The 17226-nt window shown below is 46.2% G+C and overlaps 1 protein-coding gene across 3 annotated transcripts in view; it reads left to right on the top strand.

The window, feature by feature from the left end:
* SCRN1 (secernin 1) overlaps positions 1-17226 on the top strand; it is a 64404-nt gene that overhangs the window by 42360 nt on the left and 4818 nt on the right. For all 3 annotated transcript variants that reach the window (XM_018047104.1, XM_018047103.1, XM_018047102.1), the window contains 4 exons: positions 4376-4578; positions 5486-5680; positions 8121-8286; positions 16464-16644. In XM_018047104.1, coding sequence (XP_017902593.1) covers positions 4376-4578; positions 5486-5680; positions 8121-8286; positions 16464-16644 — 745 coding nt within the window. The remainder of the gene's footprint in view (positions 1-4375; positions 4579-5485; positions 5681-8120; positions 8287-16463; positions 16645-17226) is intronic.

Below are 17226 nucleotides of genomic sequence, written 5' to 3'. Positions count from 1 at the left end.
CTGCCCAGATTTTCCAAATAAGAATAATGGAGTGGGTTGCCATTTCCTCCTCTAGGGGAATCTTCCTGACAAAAACTGTAAGACAGCTGCAGAGTTTATTATTAGAGACACAGCACAAGGTATGGAAGAGCACACAGGGAAACAGTTTATTTAAGTCAGAAGCAGGGCAGAAACAGACACCAGAGAGCAGTGCGGTAAAAAGGTGGTTTGAATCTCTTATGTAAGACAGTTCTTCCTGTTGTTTTTGGTGAGCGTGAGGACTCCCTGGTGATTTGCAGGGAGGTTCAGCCAGTGTTGGTTTTGCGCTTTTTAGGTGGCGCAGTGTAGAGTCCGCCTGCTGGTGCAGGAGACACAGGTTCGATTTCTGGGTCGGGGAGGATCCTCTGGAGTAGGAAATGACAACCTACCCCATTATTGCCTGGAGAATCCCCTGGATAGAGGAGCCTGGTGGGCTACAGTCTTTGGGGTTGCAAAGAGTTGGATATGACTGAGCACACACACTAACCAGTGTCTATAGAGGAAAGAACCTGTGGAAATAAGAGTTACTATTTCCCAAACACTATTGGGTAATGAGTTTTGCAGAGAATATTTCATTTAACTCTCACCACCATCTAGTGAAGTGGGTGTGGCTACTTCTGTTTGGTAGATAGGAAACCAAGGATACGGGAGATTAAGGGACTTGCCTGAGGCTTCCACAGAGCCTTGTGTCGGGTGCCTGCCCCCTCAGGGAGGCTGCCTCCATACTAGAGTGCAGGTTACTTCTCTCCAGGAGCCAGGAAGCTCTGGATACCAGGAGATAGAGGCCAGTCCAAAGGTTTCACACACCTTTCTTCTAAATCAGTGCAGCCGTTAACATCCACTTTTCCCCCTCCTGCTTTCATCCCTCTGGCTAGAAGCTGGGAACTTTTTGATAACAAAAAAACAGTGAGACCTTGCAGACCCCTTGATTTGTGGGGAATAAGAAAGGTTATTTTTATCTGCATCTGTATAGGCTCATTCCTAAAAGGGGAGGGGGATTGACTTATTTTTATGACTTTCTCTAGGGCAGTGATTGTATGTTTACAGGAAATCTGATTATAACTTGCATGTGTGTGCTCCGTCGTGTCTGACTCTTTGCAACCCCATGGACTGCCGCCCGCCAGGCTTCTCTGTCCATGGAATTTCCCAGGTAAGGATACTGGAGCGGGTTGCCATTTCCTACTCCAGGGGATCTTCCCGACCAAGGGATGGAACCCGCATCTCTTGAGTCTCCTGCGTTGCCGGGTGGCTTCTTCACCACTGTGCCACCTGGGAAGCTCCATGTTTCACCTTAACTGGGATACAATGGCACAGGAGTTTTCCTAATCAGTGGAAGCATAGGGATCAAGAAGACAAGCGAGCAGTGTTCCTAAACATAGGAGCTTGCAGCAGGGGAGTGCGGAGGGTGCTCATCTTCCTTGGTGAGCTGTGTTCATCTTTCCAGAAAGGACACAGTGAGTTCGACATACCGGTGAGAAAGTCATTGGCCCCAAATAAGCATTTCTTCCAGAATTTTTCCATAAAAAATAAGGATTTGAATTTGGGAGCATCTAACTCCAAGACCCAGAATAACCTGACCAGGCGCACATTTCTGAAGGATTTGAGTTATGCTGAAGGTAAATGTCAGAGTGAGACTCTAACAGTTGATTGATAGTTAACTGTTGGCGCAGTTAATTTCAATCCTTTTCCTGCTCCAGTCAAGCCCATGAAGGAGGTATAGCAGCCAAAGTGAAAGTAGGCGTGGAGACCAGAAAGTCCCTGTTTTCATTTGGCATCACATGAATGCACCTCATCTAGGAGGGGAAATGTTGTGAAAGGCTTTAAAATAGGCCTCTTGATGGTGGGTGACTTGTGGGCCTGGATCCAGAGGTACAGATGCACCTCTGGATCTCAGGTGGAGAGGATGCGACCCTCTGTCATCCACAGCTTTGCCAGTGGTCCTATTCTCGGCCCATGGCAGGGAGACCACCTGGGAATGGTCAGGTGGGACAAATGGGGATCTTTTCCCCATGGTCCTGGCATGAGGGGTTTAATCAGAATCATGTCTGTGGATGAGTGCAGAGGCCCTCCTGCAGACACTGCAGAAGGCACCAAAGTCAGTGTGGGGTGCAGACGGGCAGAGCAGTAGGAGAGTAAGTTAGAAACTGCAAAAGAGGGCCTTCCTCGTGGTCCAGTGGTTAGGCCTTTGCCTTCCAGTGCAGCGGCCACGGTTCTATCCCTAGTTGGGGAGCTACGATCCCACATGCCTTGGGGCCAAAACAAAAAACAAAACAAAAAGCAAAAGCAGTGCTGTAACAAATTTGACAAAGATTAAAAACAGTCCACTTCAAACAACACTTTTTGTGTCTAAATCTTTAAAAGAAAACCTGTGAAAGAGAAGTCACAGCTGCCAAAGGTGACCTTGCTGTCCCTGGCTGGGTATTCACAGTCCTCCCAGTGCTTGTTCGCACAGGTAAGTGGGGCCCTGCAGAGGCCCCGGGTGCATTCTGCCTAGAATGACCAGGAGCCACCAGGGACCTGTGGAAAGCAGGAAGGGGCCCTCCTGTGCGGCCAGCTCTTGGCTGTGAGAGGTACTTGCAGCGTGCTTGTTCGCTCTGGACCTTCGAGATGAGGTGAGTGCTTATGTCTTCTACTCCTTTTTGGAGAAGATGACACGGACCAACGGAAGAGTCCACTACTTCCATCTTCTAATGAATTTTTTCTTATGTGACTCCCCTAAGGCTTCAACTTCTCAGAGCATTGCCTTGTCATCAAGGCTTCCTAAATAAGCTTAAATTGAGAAATGCCAAATGAATTGGTATATAATTATCTCTGAAAATAAATCCCTGTTGCAAAGATAAATCCGGATCATGGAGTCCCATTATCTCTTCGTCTCCCTGGCAGCACAGTGCATTGTCCCTTCAGGAAGAATCAAACTGGGTGAATTTTAATAGTAATTGCATCTTAAGTTGAAAACTCACCCAGAACTGGCCTCTGCTGCCATCTTAGTAGGGTTCCATTGCCTCTGTTCTGAGACTCCACACTTCTGTCACCAACATTACAATTTGAATGAAGAGATGAATAAAAAGAAATTTACTGAGCACCCATTACGTGCCATTCTCTTTCAAATCAGCCTGAGAGGGAAACAGTACTGTTTTTCACTTTACAGACAAGACAGTAAAGGTTTGAAAAGGTTACTCCTGGTGGATAACAGAGGCAGAATTAGAAATGAGGTCCCTTTATCTCTGAGTCATTTGTTTTTCTGCCACAGTCTGCTGTGTCTGAAAACTTGCTGATCACCTACTTGGTCCCTGGTGCCAATGCCATGTATTTTCATGTTCATTATCTCATAAAACCCATCTTCCTAGTACACAGTGACGTAGGTGCTTATTTTACTGGTGACATAAAACCGAAGTTCAAATATATGATATAACTTGCTCAAGTTACACGGCTTCCCAGGTGGCGCTAGTGGTAAAGAACTTGCCTGCTAATGCAGGAGACATAAGATCTATGGGTTCCATCCCTGTGGGAAGATCCCCTGGAGGAGGGAGTGGCACCCCACTCCAGTATTCTTGCCTGGAGAATCCCATGGACAGAGGGACCTGGGGGCTACAGTCCCTGGGGTCACAAAGAGTCAGACACGACTGAAGTGACTTAGCATGCAAGCATACAGGCTCAAGTTCCGTAGAGGGCGGTCTCTGTGGTCTCTTTAAGGAGTCTCTTCATTGGAAGGGCTGGGAGAAGATGGCTGTTTCACTTTGGAAGAAGTTTGTCCTTTTAAATGACTGAAGCTGTAAGTCACACCAGTGGAGGTGGGCTGTGTATAGAAAAAGGACTGGTCTTGTCCAGCCGCCCATTCCTAAGGAGATGGTGGGTGAATTACATTCACAGAGGACAGTGGCTAGCTATAGAGCACTTCTATTACTAACCCGAATACCTGGTGTAGAATCCTTGAGGTCAGAGCTGGATTGGGCAGAGGTTTCCTTTTGCCCAGAGGCAGGAGTGAGAACAAGCCACAGAGAGATTCTCTTGTTAAGGTCTTCTACGAAGCTGGCCAGCTTCAAGGGAATCAGAGTTAGAAAATAGAAAAAGAGAAACAGCCAAGCTTCCTTTCAAGAGAGAGAAGCCACTGGGCTCCTGACTGTGTGGAAAGGGCGTGGCCAAAGACAGAAAATGCCCCCATGATTCTGAATGGAATGTCTGCTCTGTATAGTGAGTTCAGATGCTGTGTATCTGTTGGTGTATCAGCCTGAGTATTTAACGTACTTATGCACGTCGGCATTCTTCATCACTCGGCTTGGTCCCAGCCTTTGATGCCTGTGCTAATAATGAGGTGATATGAAATGACAGAGGTGTGCTTCTGGTCCTCTTTCTTCAGGCTTGGTTTAGAGAGAGGGGCAACAGCTAAAGAAGCCTTAGACGTCATCATCGCCTTGTTGGAAGAACATGGACAGGGTGGGAATTATTATGAAGATGCAAACTCCTGCCACAGCTTCCAAAGTGCATATCTGATCGTGGACCGTGAGGAGGCCTGGGTGCTGGAGACTGTAGGGAAGTACTGGGCTGCAGAGAAAATCACAGGTGAGTGGGGGTGGCTGGTGGGGAGTTTCAAGGCCAGGAAGAGCTGAGGCCATGGTGCCTGGACTTAAGACCCTCTCAGTGCTACATCTGCAGGCTCTAACGTGCTCCTCATTTCTGGGCACCCAGATGCACACATATTTGCACGTACATGGCATTATTTTAAAACAATTCATTATCGGGAATTCCCTGGTGGTCCAGTGGTTGGGACTCCATTCTGTCATTGCCGGGTACCTAGGTTCAGTCCCGGGTTAGGTTACTAAGATCCTATAAGCCTCACAGTGTGGCCTAAATAAATAAATAATTCATTATCAGGGTCACTGTGTTTTTCTAAATGTTGGGGCCTGAAAAAATCTGAATGAAGAAGTACCATATTTTAAAATTAAAAAAAAAAAAAAAACACATATATATAGATTTGAGCAGAGGGTAGTAGTTAAGCGAGACTAACCTGGTGAGGAGAAATGTCCGGAGCTGTGACATTCGTGAGTCTTGTTAGCAGCACAGAGCCTCTTTCAAAGAACCTTTCACTTTTCTCGTGGGTAGTAAATGCTTGGGGTTTAGTTTGTCAGGTCAAGTGACTCGCTCATTGAAAACGTGATAAAATGTGTCAGGGCTGCTCAAACCTTCTGCTGCTGCTAAGTCGCATCAGTCGTGTCCGACTCTGTGCGACCCCATAGACAGCAGCCCACCAGGCTCTGCTGTCCCTGGGATTCTCCAGGCAAGAAGCTCAGACCTTCTAGGAGATCTTAAAAGAAGACCAAGGACCTTACGTTTCTCTCTTCAGAAATGAAATTGATTCCTCCATATAGTTAGAGTGAAGTTGCAGGGGAGAGCTGCCCTGTAATGTCCATTTCTTGATAAAGTCTTTATAAGTCTATTTCTAAATAGCTGGACTTTGTACTCTTTACAGAGGGAGTCAAGTGTATTTGCAATCAGCTTTCGCTCACGACTAAAATTGACGCAGAGCATCCGGAACTCAGGAGTTATGCTCAGAGTCAAGGTTGGTGGACGGGAGAAGATGAGTTTAATTTCTCTGAAGTTTTTTCTCCATCTGATGACCATCTAACCTGCTGTTCAGGCAGAGACACCTTAGAAAAGCAAGAAGGTGAGTTGGGGTGTTCCTTACAGTTCTCTCTCGCATACCGTTTGTCTTGCAGCTGTTTCAGAGACCTTGTTTGAACTTAGGAGAATGAGCAAAGAGGAAAAGTGGAGAACAGACCTTGTCCTGTATACAGAAACTGACTTGTGCTAAAGTCCTTGCTGTGCAGTCATATGACCACAACTTGTATTTATTTTCACATGACGCTCTTTTATCCATGGATATTTCCTGCTCCCATTTCTCCTTTAAATGCTGATGTCACTATGCTTGTCTTTGAAACACTTAGTGCAGCCTTGCTTATACCTCGGCATTTGTACATTTGATGTATCTCCTCTGTATATCTTCCTGTTTCATTTGCCTGCTGAGTCTTGCCATCAGGGGTGCTATCTTTTATTCACCTTAGGATCCCCTTGTGATGCCTGTTATGGTTCTTTGTTCCATGAACACTTGTTGAGTCAAATTGTTGAATTCCTTTCATGAGCCCTCTATTTCCCACCCGATATTAACTTAGCCAGAATCCATTTTTAGGTAAATGTGGTGACTGGTAGCTTGTTACTTTTGTGCCTGAGTGGAAAACCCTTCCCTATAAACCACAATGACCACATTTTATATTTGCTGGTGAGACATGTGTTTTGTGAGTCAAGCCTTTGGTGATTTAGAATAGGAGTTGACCTGTTGGTAGATGCCTGGTTTTTGTTTTGTTTTTTTTTTTTAAGATGCCTGTTTTGTAAATAAAATTTCCCCGGAACACAGCCGCACCTGTTTATTTTCCTATTGTTTATGACCGCTTCCATGCCGTGTGGCAGAGTTGAGCAGTTGTGATAAGTCCAGCAGAGATTATAGGGCCCGTGTCTTTGTGTGTATATGTGTCTGTGCTCAGTCATGCCCAGCCCTTTGCGACCCCATGGACTGTAACCTGGCAGGCTCCTCTGTCCATGGGATTCTCCAGGCAAGAATACTGGAGTAGGGTCACCATTTCGTCTTCTGGGGGATCTTCCTGGCCAAGGGACTGAGCACGCATCTCATGAGTCTCCTGCACTGGCAGGCAGATGCTTTGCCACTGAGCCGCCTGGGAGGCCCTCTAGGACCCGTAAGGCTAAACTGTTTCCTGTCTGGTTCTTAAAGAAAAAATTGGCTGACTCTTAATCTAGAAGGACACTTTAGGACTTTTGCTGTAAACTTGATTAATATATTCTGGGTAGAAAGGTAAGAAAGTGTTTAGAAATGAGAATCTTATAAAAAACGACAGTTTTTAATTGAAAAAAATCTAACTTGGTGAAAGTATAATACATAATACCAATTGTAAAGTAGTCCTGCCTAAAATATCAAACATTGACCTGATGCAGCTTCTGGATCCAGCTACTAGTTTGCCAGAAATTCAGAGGATGGAGGAGAATATTAATAACACCATCTGCAAAGTGCAGCTTAAAAAGTCCGGAGTATGGGAGACTCAGGAGAAATGGCCGAGCAAATAGAATGCAAGGGGGGAAAATGAGAGGCAGTGATTAAAGGAGTTTTAAGAGACATTATCAATCTGTCAGATCCTGGTTTAAATCAATAGATTCATTTATGAGACAGGGAGGAAGTTTGAACCCTGGATAGTTGAAGAACGTGGGGACTTGTCGTTAATATTTTTAGGTGCAATGTATTATTATCCATGGAGATATTTACAAAGAGGATATGAGTTGTGGTAGCAAAGTTTAAGGTACCTTTTCCCCATGTGTTGCTTTGATTTGATCTTTATGAATACAGATTGAAAAAATACCATTTTAATGAATTACCAACAGAGGGAGAAAGTGAAGAACCAGAATTCTATGTAGGGAAAGATTTGTTAGTCTGTTTATCTGAAGTCAGAGCCAATAATCCTTATGGTTCTCAATATTTGAAAGACTTCTCTGTGTATATTTCCCACTGTGGAGAGGTCATTCCCTAGATATAATATTAACTCTAACCAGCAGGATTATACCAGAGAGCTCGCTTGGTGCTCTGCATAGATTGTATACTTATGAATATCATTCTGTTGCATATGGTACTAGTTGAGGAATTGCTAAGTGCTGTAACAAAAAGACCCCAAAATAATGTGGTTTAAAAAAAGGCACCTTTATTTCTCTCTCCTAGTCCAAATGTATATAGACAGTCCAGGGTGGGTGGGTTACTTTACCTCAACATGTGACTTGCTTTCGTGGTCCACTCACTGGCATCTCCCAGCCAGCAGGAAAGGAGGGAGAAGAATGAAGGGCAAGCATTCCTTTTTATGGATGTGATGGGCGAGTTGCACACATCATTTCTGCTTACCTCTCATTGGTCAAGATCTATCCTGTGACCACACCTAAAGTAGGGCTATTCTGTTCCCAGCTGTAATTTCAGGGGTTCTGTTACTCAAAAGGGAAATAACTAATGGATTTTGGTTAGCTGCTTGCCTCCTCCCTCTCTTTTTTCTTTGCAGAAAGCATCACTGTGCAGACCATGATTGATGTCCTGCGGGACAAAGCCAGTGGAGTCTGCGTGGATTCTGAGTCTTTCCTCACCACAGCCAGCATCGTGTCGGTCCTGCCTCAGAGCAGAAGCTCGCCATGCGTCCACTACTTCACCGGGACCCCAGATCCTTCCAGGTTTGTCCGAGACATAGTCACACAGCTGGCAAGTGTGTGCGTCCCCTGAGAGCTCACCCAGTAATCACACCCTGAGTTCCTGCCCTTCCCTATATAGTCCCATTTTTCAGTATCACCATGACCAGTGCCGTACAAGAGCTGTGAAAAAGGGAAGTTCTTGGCTTTTATCACGTAGTATTCATCACAATCATGGAGGCAAATTGTTTTAAATTCAACATTTATTAATATATATTATGGGCCAGGCATCGTGTGCTGTATATGTGATGCAAAGATAAATAAAACTCAGTGAGACAGAAGAGATAACAGGAAAGCTCAGGATTGATCAGAAGCACCCGTTGCTGTGAGTTAGAGAACAAAATGGCCCAGAGACAAGGTACATTGCAGCCACTTCAAGGGCACTGGCCTCTTCTCTAAGACACTGTGGTTTAGGGCATTGCTTCCTGCCCACACACCTCAGCAAAGGGCTTGTGGCCTCTAGAATAAACCACTTGGAGTTGAATCCCACCTCCGTCACTTAGTATTAATAGCCAGTAAGTCCCTTAACCTCTCTAAGCTTGTGCTGTCCTATACAGTGGGCATAATCCCAGACTGTACTTTTTTATGCTTGTTGGGAGGATTAAATGAGATAATCCAAGTAAATGCATAACAGGTTTAGCTATTAGTTTCGACTATCTCTGGTCTGCCTGGCAGACAGCAGCCCTTCTCAGTAACTTTCAGTCCTGCACGCCAAGATCATGCCATTGGTAACTTAGACACAACCATCGTGACTTCTAAATGATCAGAATCACTTGAGGGGAGTTTTTGAAAACTACAGATGTCTTAACCCAAACCTTTTGTGTCAGGAATTTTAAGGTGGGCTTAGGAGTCTGTCCAGTAAGTCTGATTCCTAAGTCTGATTCCTCAGGCTCTAGAAGACTGCCCATTCCAGCAGGATCTCTGGTACTTTTCACATGTTCCATTGGCTGATCATCATTTGAGTATCGGGTGTCAAACCTTTGACTCTGCTACCAGGCAATCTGTAGCTGTTTGATTTCATTCCCTTTCCAGCTGAAAATACTTACTCTCCTCTTCTTGTTTCAGGAATACAGGCAATGGCAGTGCCCAGCTAGGGACTGTCTTAGATGACTCAGGGGAGAAGCCAAGTTCCTTCCCTCACTCTTTGGCCTCCCTGTCCCAATATAAGTAGATCTTTCTAGCAGGACCTATTAAATCCTGTATAAACTATCCTTAGTCTTTCATTCACTCATTTATTCGTTCAGTAAGCACTTGTTAGGTACCTGCTGTGTACCAAATATTATGCTTATTGCGTGCTAGAGACTAACTGTTTACAAGATAAGAGGTGGCACAAAGAAGGCAGTGAAGGCGAAATTTCACAGAGGAAGAACTCTTGAGCACTGGTGTCGTGAGAGAAGGGGTTTGTTAGGTGCTGAAAGCAGGAATGACCTTCTGGGTGGGAGGGAACAGCATGTGCCAAGGCACAGAGGCATGAGCCAGCACGGCGCCCCTTGCAGCTGTGCATCCTTTTATAGTCTGAGTTTCCATCCGTCTCCCCACTCCCCCAGTACCTCCCAAGCCCAGCGTGGGCCCTCTGCTGGCCTCTAGCCAGGAGCCTCACCCACTCAGCAGTATTCCAGGCAGCCTCTCAGGACACGCCTCTTGTTTGACTCTTTCTCTTGATTTGATCTCCCCGTTAGGAATGCCTGGTTCTGTGACCCCACTCCCACCCCCCTTTTCGGTCGATCAGATCTGGGGCTCGTCCTTCCTCTCCCGTGTGGATGCTGACCTTGCTTGCTGGTGGCTTTTGTGAGCACTCTGTGCTGGCCCACAGGGATACATATAGGCTTTCAGAGTCTGTCTGGAACATCCGGTCAAGGTCTTTAGACATTGTTCTTCCGGGAAAGGAGCCTTTGAAGGAGCGGGTTGAGCTGAAGAGCGACCACAACAGCCCCCTTGGTTCCTGACTTTTCAGACACCTGCTCCAGCTGTGCTTAGAAGAGAGCTTTGTGGTGCCCGGACATGAAGATAAAGTAATTCTGATTCCTAGGCTATAGGACACAGCCCAGTGCAATTCTAAAAATGCGCTGAAAAATAGCTTTCTAATATCTAAAAGTGAAAATTTCAAGTAATTTTAAAAGAAAATTATTCATGGTTAAATTAATTGAAAAGACCTTAAAGGCTATTAAGGGCTTCCTGGAAGACATTCATTTTTATCATCTATGGTTAAATGAACTACATTGCCTACTGTGACTACAGAATTGTCATAAAATTTTTTTCTGCTATTCAACATTTCAATGTTTCTTTGTAATTGGGCATCCTCACTATTTTATATTTTGTCAGCAGGGAGCATAATTACCTACTCTTGGGTTTTAGGTAATAAAATTAGGGAAATTTTAGCCGGCTTCTGCTAATGCTACAAACATTAGAGAGATGTTTGCAGGAAATAGTTTCAGAGCTGTGGCCTTGCAGAAGATTATGCTCAAAGAAGACTGTTATTTATCTTCCCAATTAATGTTAGAAACCGATGGACATGATCTTACTGTTGTTCTGTCTGCTTCAGCACTTCTTGACTTCTTTGCTCACTATATTAATTATAGATCCTTTTCTCAAAATAGCTTGTTCTCATAGTCCCCTTTTTTCTTCCTCCTTACCTCCTTTCTCTCCCTCCTGATTTGTACCAGGTATTATGTAAGTCTGAGAGTTGGAAGCAGATACAAAAGCCAGAGTTTGAGAGATAGAGGGAGATGAAGAACTTTAATTTTATTGAGTAGGCAAGTTCCATCATGTAATATATTCTGATGAGTCAGCTGGTGCCTCGATCATCCGTATAGTGACACTGACTGGCTCTAGTGCACCAGTTCTAACCATTTGCTTCATGGAAGCCAGTATCTGTTAAAGCTTCATCGGTATGAAGGATTGGGAAGGGAAAGAGCAGAGAGGTAGCTTTGCATTTTGAGACAGTGTAATTTCCAGGTTCCACTGCTGTGTTGGAGTTTGTGAGAGCTGATGATGTCATGTCTGCCCAACCCTGTGTTCAGTAATGTCACATGGGTAGCTTGAGAGGGGCCCCAGTGAGTGTGTTTACACTGTGGAAGTCAGCAGACACTATGAATTAGGGCTTATTGCTTCCACTACTTAGAAGCTCTCACATCTGAGAAAACACAAATATTCAAGATACAGGAAGATAAACCAAGTGGAGGAAAGAATTAAAAGTATTTCCATTTTAAATATTAGAAGGCTGTTTCCCAACCCATTCCTTTAATTGCATTAGGCCATGTAATTCAGCCTGGAAAACAGAAAATAGGGAGGAAGTTCTAGGAAAAGAGGGTCTTTGACCCACCTTATGGCAGGGAACTGGAGAGATGCAAGGGATACCGGGGGTGTGTGTGTGTGTGTGTGTGCGTGCGTGCGTGTATGTGTGTGTGTGATGCAAGGGATACAGGTATGTGTGTGTGTGTGTGTGTGTGATGCAAGGGATACGGGTGTGTGTGTGTGTGTGTGTGATGCAAGGGATACGGGTGTGTGTGTGTGTGTGTGTGGTGTTTGCTTCCTCTTCTCCCAGGTACTAGGCTTGAGAGTCTGCGTTGCATCAGTTGAGACTGTCTCATCTGGTTAATTCAAATGTCAGTGACAAGTAGAACCTTTTCATTATTGGAGATAATGTTATAGACACTGTGGTTTATATAAATACAGGGCCGCAGCCTGCATGGACGACACCCAGCTGACAACCTTGTGTAAAATAGCCCTCCCTTTGGTTTCATTCCTAACTCTCGCAACAGTATCTTTTTCCTCTCTCCCACCCCACGGTTTTGACTTTTCACAACCTCGCAGGGTATCTGGATCCAGTCTAAAGGGTGTCCCAGGCTCCAGAAGTACTAGTTTTCTTTCCCTCTAAATGGAAACACCCTTCACAGATAGGTTCTGCTCTTAGCCAGTGGCTTTAGCTATGTATGTGATTTAAGTGATTCACAGCCAAGCTGGGATGACCCATGGATGAACCATTCAGAGGGACGCATGATATTGAGGGAAACTGGTTCTTCCAGGCCCATATCAGATTGGTTTAAAGTTTAGCAGATTCATCCAAGCAGGGCCCTTTGTGCTGCTGTTTTTGTGCGAGCAGATCCACCAGGGACTCTGGGGCAGAAGTTAAGCCCATCACTCTGGGAGTTTCTGCATCATTGGTAAGAACACGGCCATGTTTTAAGTAAGAAATGTGAGCTGGCCAGTCATACTAGAGGTCTGTGTCAGAGTCAGCCATGAACTGCTCTCGGGGTGTTCAGTATGAGTGATGAACTGGGCCCCACCGTGGCTGGGTGTGCCGGGAGGGGTTGTCATGACCCACACGGCAGTTCAGCTTTGCCGCTGGCTGGATATATGGCCTCGATCAGTCATTTCATCTCTCGGAACATACATTCATTCAAGTGTCATTTAAGAAGCTACCATCTGAGGTTCACTTTTGGGAAAATGTCAGAGTATACCTACTTGTATTTGTAATGTCATTTTCTGTAATGTTTGGTAAGAAATCAAAACATTTGGAAACCACTGAGTTTTCCATGTTGCCCTTCTCTGGATCTATAGACATAAGTGATCAGGTTGGCATTATAGATAATTCCCACATTCTGGTATATTATTGCAGTTTATTATGGCAATAATTTTATTTATTCAGTCTCAAAAAAGAATCTCCCTTTAACCATTTGACGGTAAAATAATCCAGCTGCCAGTGCAGGAGCCTCAGGTTCAGTCTTTGGGTCAGAAAGATCCCCTGGAGGAGGAAATGGCAACCCACTCCAGTATTCTTAACCTGGAAAATCCCATGGACAGAGGATCCTGGTGGGCTACAGTTCATGAGGTCACTAAGAGTTGACACGGCCAAGTGAGCACAACCACCTGACGAATACATACTTCATGTTTTTAGCATCTGAGGATGCTGAGTTCCTTATAGACTTTGGAAAAAAAATTGGAGGACTTTGGCTGCTTTAGAATATTATAGAAACCTCATCATATTATTAACTTACTTATTTTTAAAGTTAAAATGGGTGGATGGGAGGGATAAACATATAGTCCCTCTTGTCTTACAAATGCCACCAGACACTCTCTCACTGATGTTAAACTAACCTCCACATGCCAATGAGTGTGGACCGGCTTGAGGTTCCATCAGGCAGGGGGTTTTGACTTTTTTCTTTCTTTTTCTTTTTTAACTCTGCTGTTATCTTGTGTACTGGGTGCAGAAGACCACAACTGTGCTTACCATGAACTTCTTGAAAGCACAGGTTCATAAGCCTCATGATGTAGAAAGAGAAATAGCACAATAGCTTTAGCAGCTGAAAGGGAGAGATCATCGCAGCCCATTGAGAGACAGAGAGGAAAAATGATGGGCCCCACAGCTGGTCAGAGGTCAAGAGGGGACACAGACCCATATTCGGAGTCCAGCCTAATTCCTGGCCCTGCTGTGGTGAGGCAGGCAGACCTGGGCAGTTGCTCAGGAGGACCCAGTGCCATGGTTCTCCCCATGGGGCCAGTTTCAGGATGGTCCTGAGCCGCGCCGAGTTCCAAAAATTAAATGACGGGCTTGCCTGTGAAACCTGACTCTCACTAGGACTTTGGAGAGGTGGAAGAGAGAGGTTCCTTTCGGGGGATTGTATGGGATACAGAAGTGAGCACCGGCTGTGTGACCTGGGGCCATGTGAAGTGGGAGAACCCCTGTCCCAAGGGGTCTCCTTGGCAGCCCAGGCTCAGCAGCTGTGCTGGACACTGCTGATCCTCTGACTCACCATGGTTGAGCCTGCCCCAGCCTCACCGCCAAGTCCAAGCTCAAGCCCATGGGAGCCCTGGCTGACCCCTCTTGGTGCAATGCCAGGCCTAGGGGGGGAGGTGTGAACTATGCAGGCTCTGGGCTGCAGGGTCTCTCAGGAGATCTCAGTGCAGGCCAAGGAGGCTGCAGGAGGCTTCTAGTCTGCTAGAAGACAGTGTGCGCACTGACTTTTCAGGAAACCCCGAGGGCTGTCAGGCCCAGAAGGGTAGGACATTTGCCTGCTGTGAAGCTGCTGTGTTGTCTGAAACCAGAGGTGCCTGGAGGAAGTTAGTTTTGGATCTCTCTCTACTGGACTCGCCCTTACCACCACCTCTTCTATCCCTCCCCATCCATTACCCTCTTCCAGTAAACCCTCAAAATACCCTCAACTAAATGACCAGTTGGAGAATTCAACTCCATGAGATCAAAATTCTGTAGACATTAAAAATTTTTGCATTATTTCCTTCCACTTTCAGCAGTCACCCACTTGACATTCAGGAGGAGGGAAGAGAAGTGCTGCGTTTTCAGGAGGCAGTCGCAAGTGGTAGTGAGTGTTCCCTCTGTACAAGGTAGCTCCTGGTTTCTCAGGGAGGGAAGGATTTTGGGAGGATGTGGCCTTGTGGAATTAGGCCCAGCCCATGTGCCTGTGCCTCATACTTCTTGGTGGGCAGAGCCAGTTTCCTGTATGTGTTTGCATCACCTGCAGAGACCAGCACTTAACCAGTCCCACCCACTTTACCTGGTGGCCTCCCTGGCGGCTCAGACAGTAAAGAATCTGCCTGCAATGCAGGAGACTCGGGTTCGATCCCTGGGTCAGGAAGATTCCCTGGAGAAGGGCATGGCAACCCTCTCCAGTATTTTTGCCTGGAGAAACCCATGGACAGAGGAGCCTGACAGGATACCGTCCATGGGGTCACAAAGAGTTGGACACAACTGAGCAACTAAACTTGTTTTCACCCACTTCACAAGCTTAGGGTGCAGCTGCTTTCAGTATTCAAATGAAATTAACACGAGCGGGATCTTTCATGCTGTGATCACGGTCTTTCTCTCACCTGAGTCCTTTTCCCTTGATAACCTCAGGGAACTAATCTGAGGGTTCGCTGCTGGTTACTGTTGTCTTTGGTTATGCTCCTTAGACCTGGATGTCATCAGTCTCCTGGGGACATTAACAAGCAGGTTCTAGTCAGCAGGATGGGGGTGGGGCCTGAGAGTGATACTGATGCTCAAGTCCAAGGACACAGTTTGGGTGCAAGGGTCCTGGGTTCCCAGCACTTTGCAGATGGTTGTGTATGTGAAAATGTGTGGCACACTGGATAGCCCAGGGACCTCGGGGTTCAGGGATTCAACTTCCCAGCTCACTTCTCACCCATTGGAGGCACAGAGTGGGTCAAGGTGCACTAAGTTAAGAGGACAGAGAATAACCCCAGTCGAAGCCATACACTTGTCTCATTCTCTCTGATTGTTTTTGCAGGTGCCCCTGTGGTGTGATTGAACACAGGCCACCCTCGGGGCCCAGAGGTGCCATGCTCCCCTGGAACACTGCTTTGATCAAGCTGTGTTCTTTCTGGGTACAGAGCTGGGAGAGTAAAGCTCTCTCCCTGCTGTTTCAGTCAGCTGTGCTCGCCACAGACCCCATCGGCCTAGAATGCCAAGACACAGTTTCTTAGGTACCCAGCTGTTTCAGGGTGTGTGCACATTGGGTGTGTTGCTGTGTCCCCAGGTATGCACAGGTATACACACGCATACATGTGCACGCACACATGGGCACTCACATACAAAACCGTGTCCCTAAAGTTACACCCCTTGTGCCAAAAGAGCCGAATCAAAGAGTTCTTGCTTCAGCCGCCTACTATGCCCTCGGCTGCCCTCTCACACAACCAGACTTCTGTTCTCTATGGCGTGCCCTCTCTGGGGCCCTTGGGGTTCTGTTTTGGTCATCTGTCTTCATCTGTGCCCTCCTTGAGTCTGTCAGAGATATTCCAAACATTTTCAAATAAGGTAGAACCTAACAAAAAAAAAGGTGAGGTCTCAGACCCTGCCTTTCCAGGGGGCCTTGTTCCATGGTCCATGGTGGCGAAAGACTGACTCACATCGGTGGCCCATTGCACCCTTTCCTCAAAGCACCGTGTGTGTTCATGGAGCTGAAAGGAGCTCTCAAAAGGCCTTCCCAGAAGAAAGCTAGTCTGTGTCGATGTCTCCTCACTGTAAATAGAGCACTTTGCAACTTATAATTGGCAGTTAGTTTTATTAAAATAATCACTAAAATATGCAGTTGGCACTCTCTCTCGGGAGGCACCCGCCTGCCACCCGCCATGAGCTGACCCCTGGAATGCCTGCTGTCCTCAGGCCCTGAACCTGGTTTGGCTGAAGTGCTCTCCTTTCTCTCCAGGTCCATATTCAAGCCTTTCATCTTTGTTGATGACGTAAAACTCGTCCCCAAAGCACAGTCTCCCTGTTTTGGGGACGACGACCCTGCCAAAAAGGAGCCTCGGTTCCAGGAGAAGCCAGACCGCCGGCACGAGCTGTACAAGGCGCACGAGTGGGCCCGTGCCGTCCTGGAGAGTGACGAGGTGAGCCCGAGTGGGGGCCTGGGCGCGGGTGAGGTCACCAGGAAGGAGACCAGAAAGCGGATAACAAGCTCATCATTTTCCTCCTCTCCAGCTAGTCTGCTTCCAGAAACCCAGGCTCCCGAGGCCCGAGGCCCTCGCTAGAATGCTGGTGGTAATTGTTCCAGCCAGCCTCTCGAAACCCAGTGAAAGCAAGCCTCCGCTTTGGATGTTGTTCAAAATGCAGTGGCCTAAGAATATCCCTCTTTTACTTACTGTCCACCTGGGAATAACAGAAATGTGCAGTACTAGTTGGGAGAACTGGTTTCCTGTGGTCAGAAATTGTTTGTATACTTTTGGAGGTAAACAGTTGTATTATGGCAGCACTTTAAAGATGGAATCATAGTTTTGTGGTTTTTTTGCAAGTGAGTCTTCAAAAAATCCCTGGAGATGGTTGGTGGTGATGGTTGCATAACAGTGTGAATGTATTTATGCCACTGAACTGTATGCCTAAAAATGGTTAAAGTGGTAAATTTTAAGTTCTGTATATTTTTTTCATGTAAAAAGTTTTAAAATTAACTGTCAGTTTTAAAATAGTTCTTCTTC

The sequence above is a fragment of the Capra hircus genome, chromosome 4 (genome assembly GCF_001704415.2).
Source record: "Capra hircus breed San Clemente chromosome 4, ASM170441v1, whole genome shotgun sequence".
NCBI lineage: Eukaryota > Metazoa > Chordata > Mammalia > Artiodactyla > Bovidae > Capra > Capra hircus.
The sequence above is the reverse complement of the archived record's forward strand: the minus strand, read 5'-3'. Positions and strand labels throughout refer to the sequence as shown.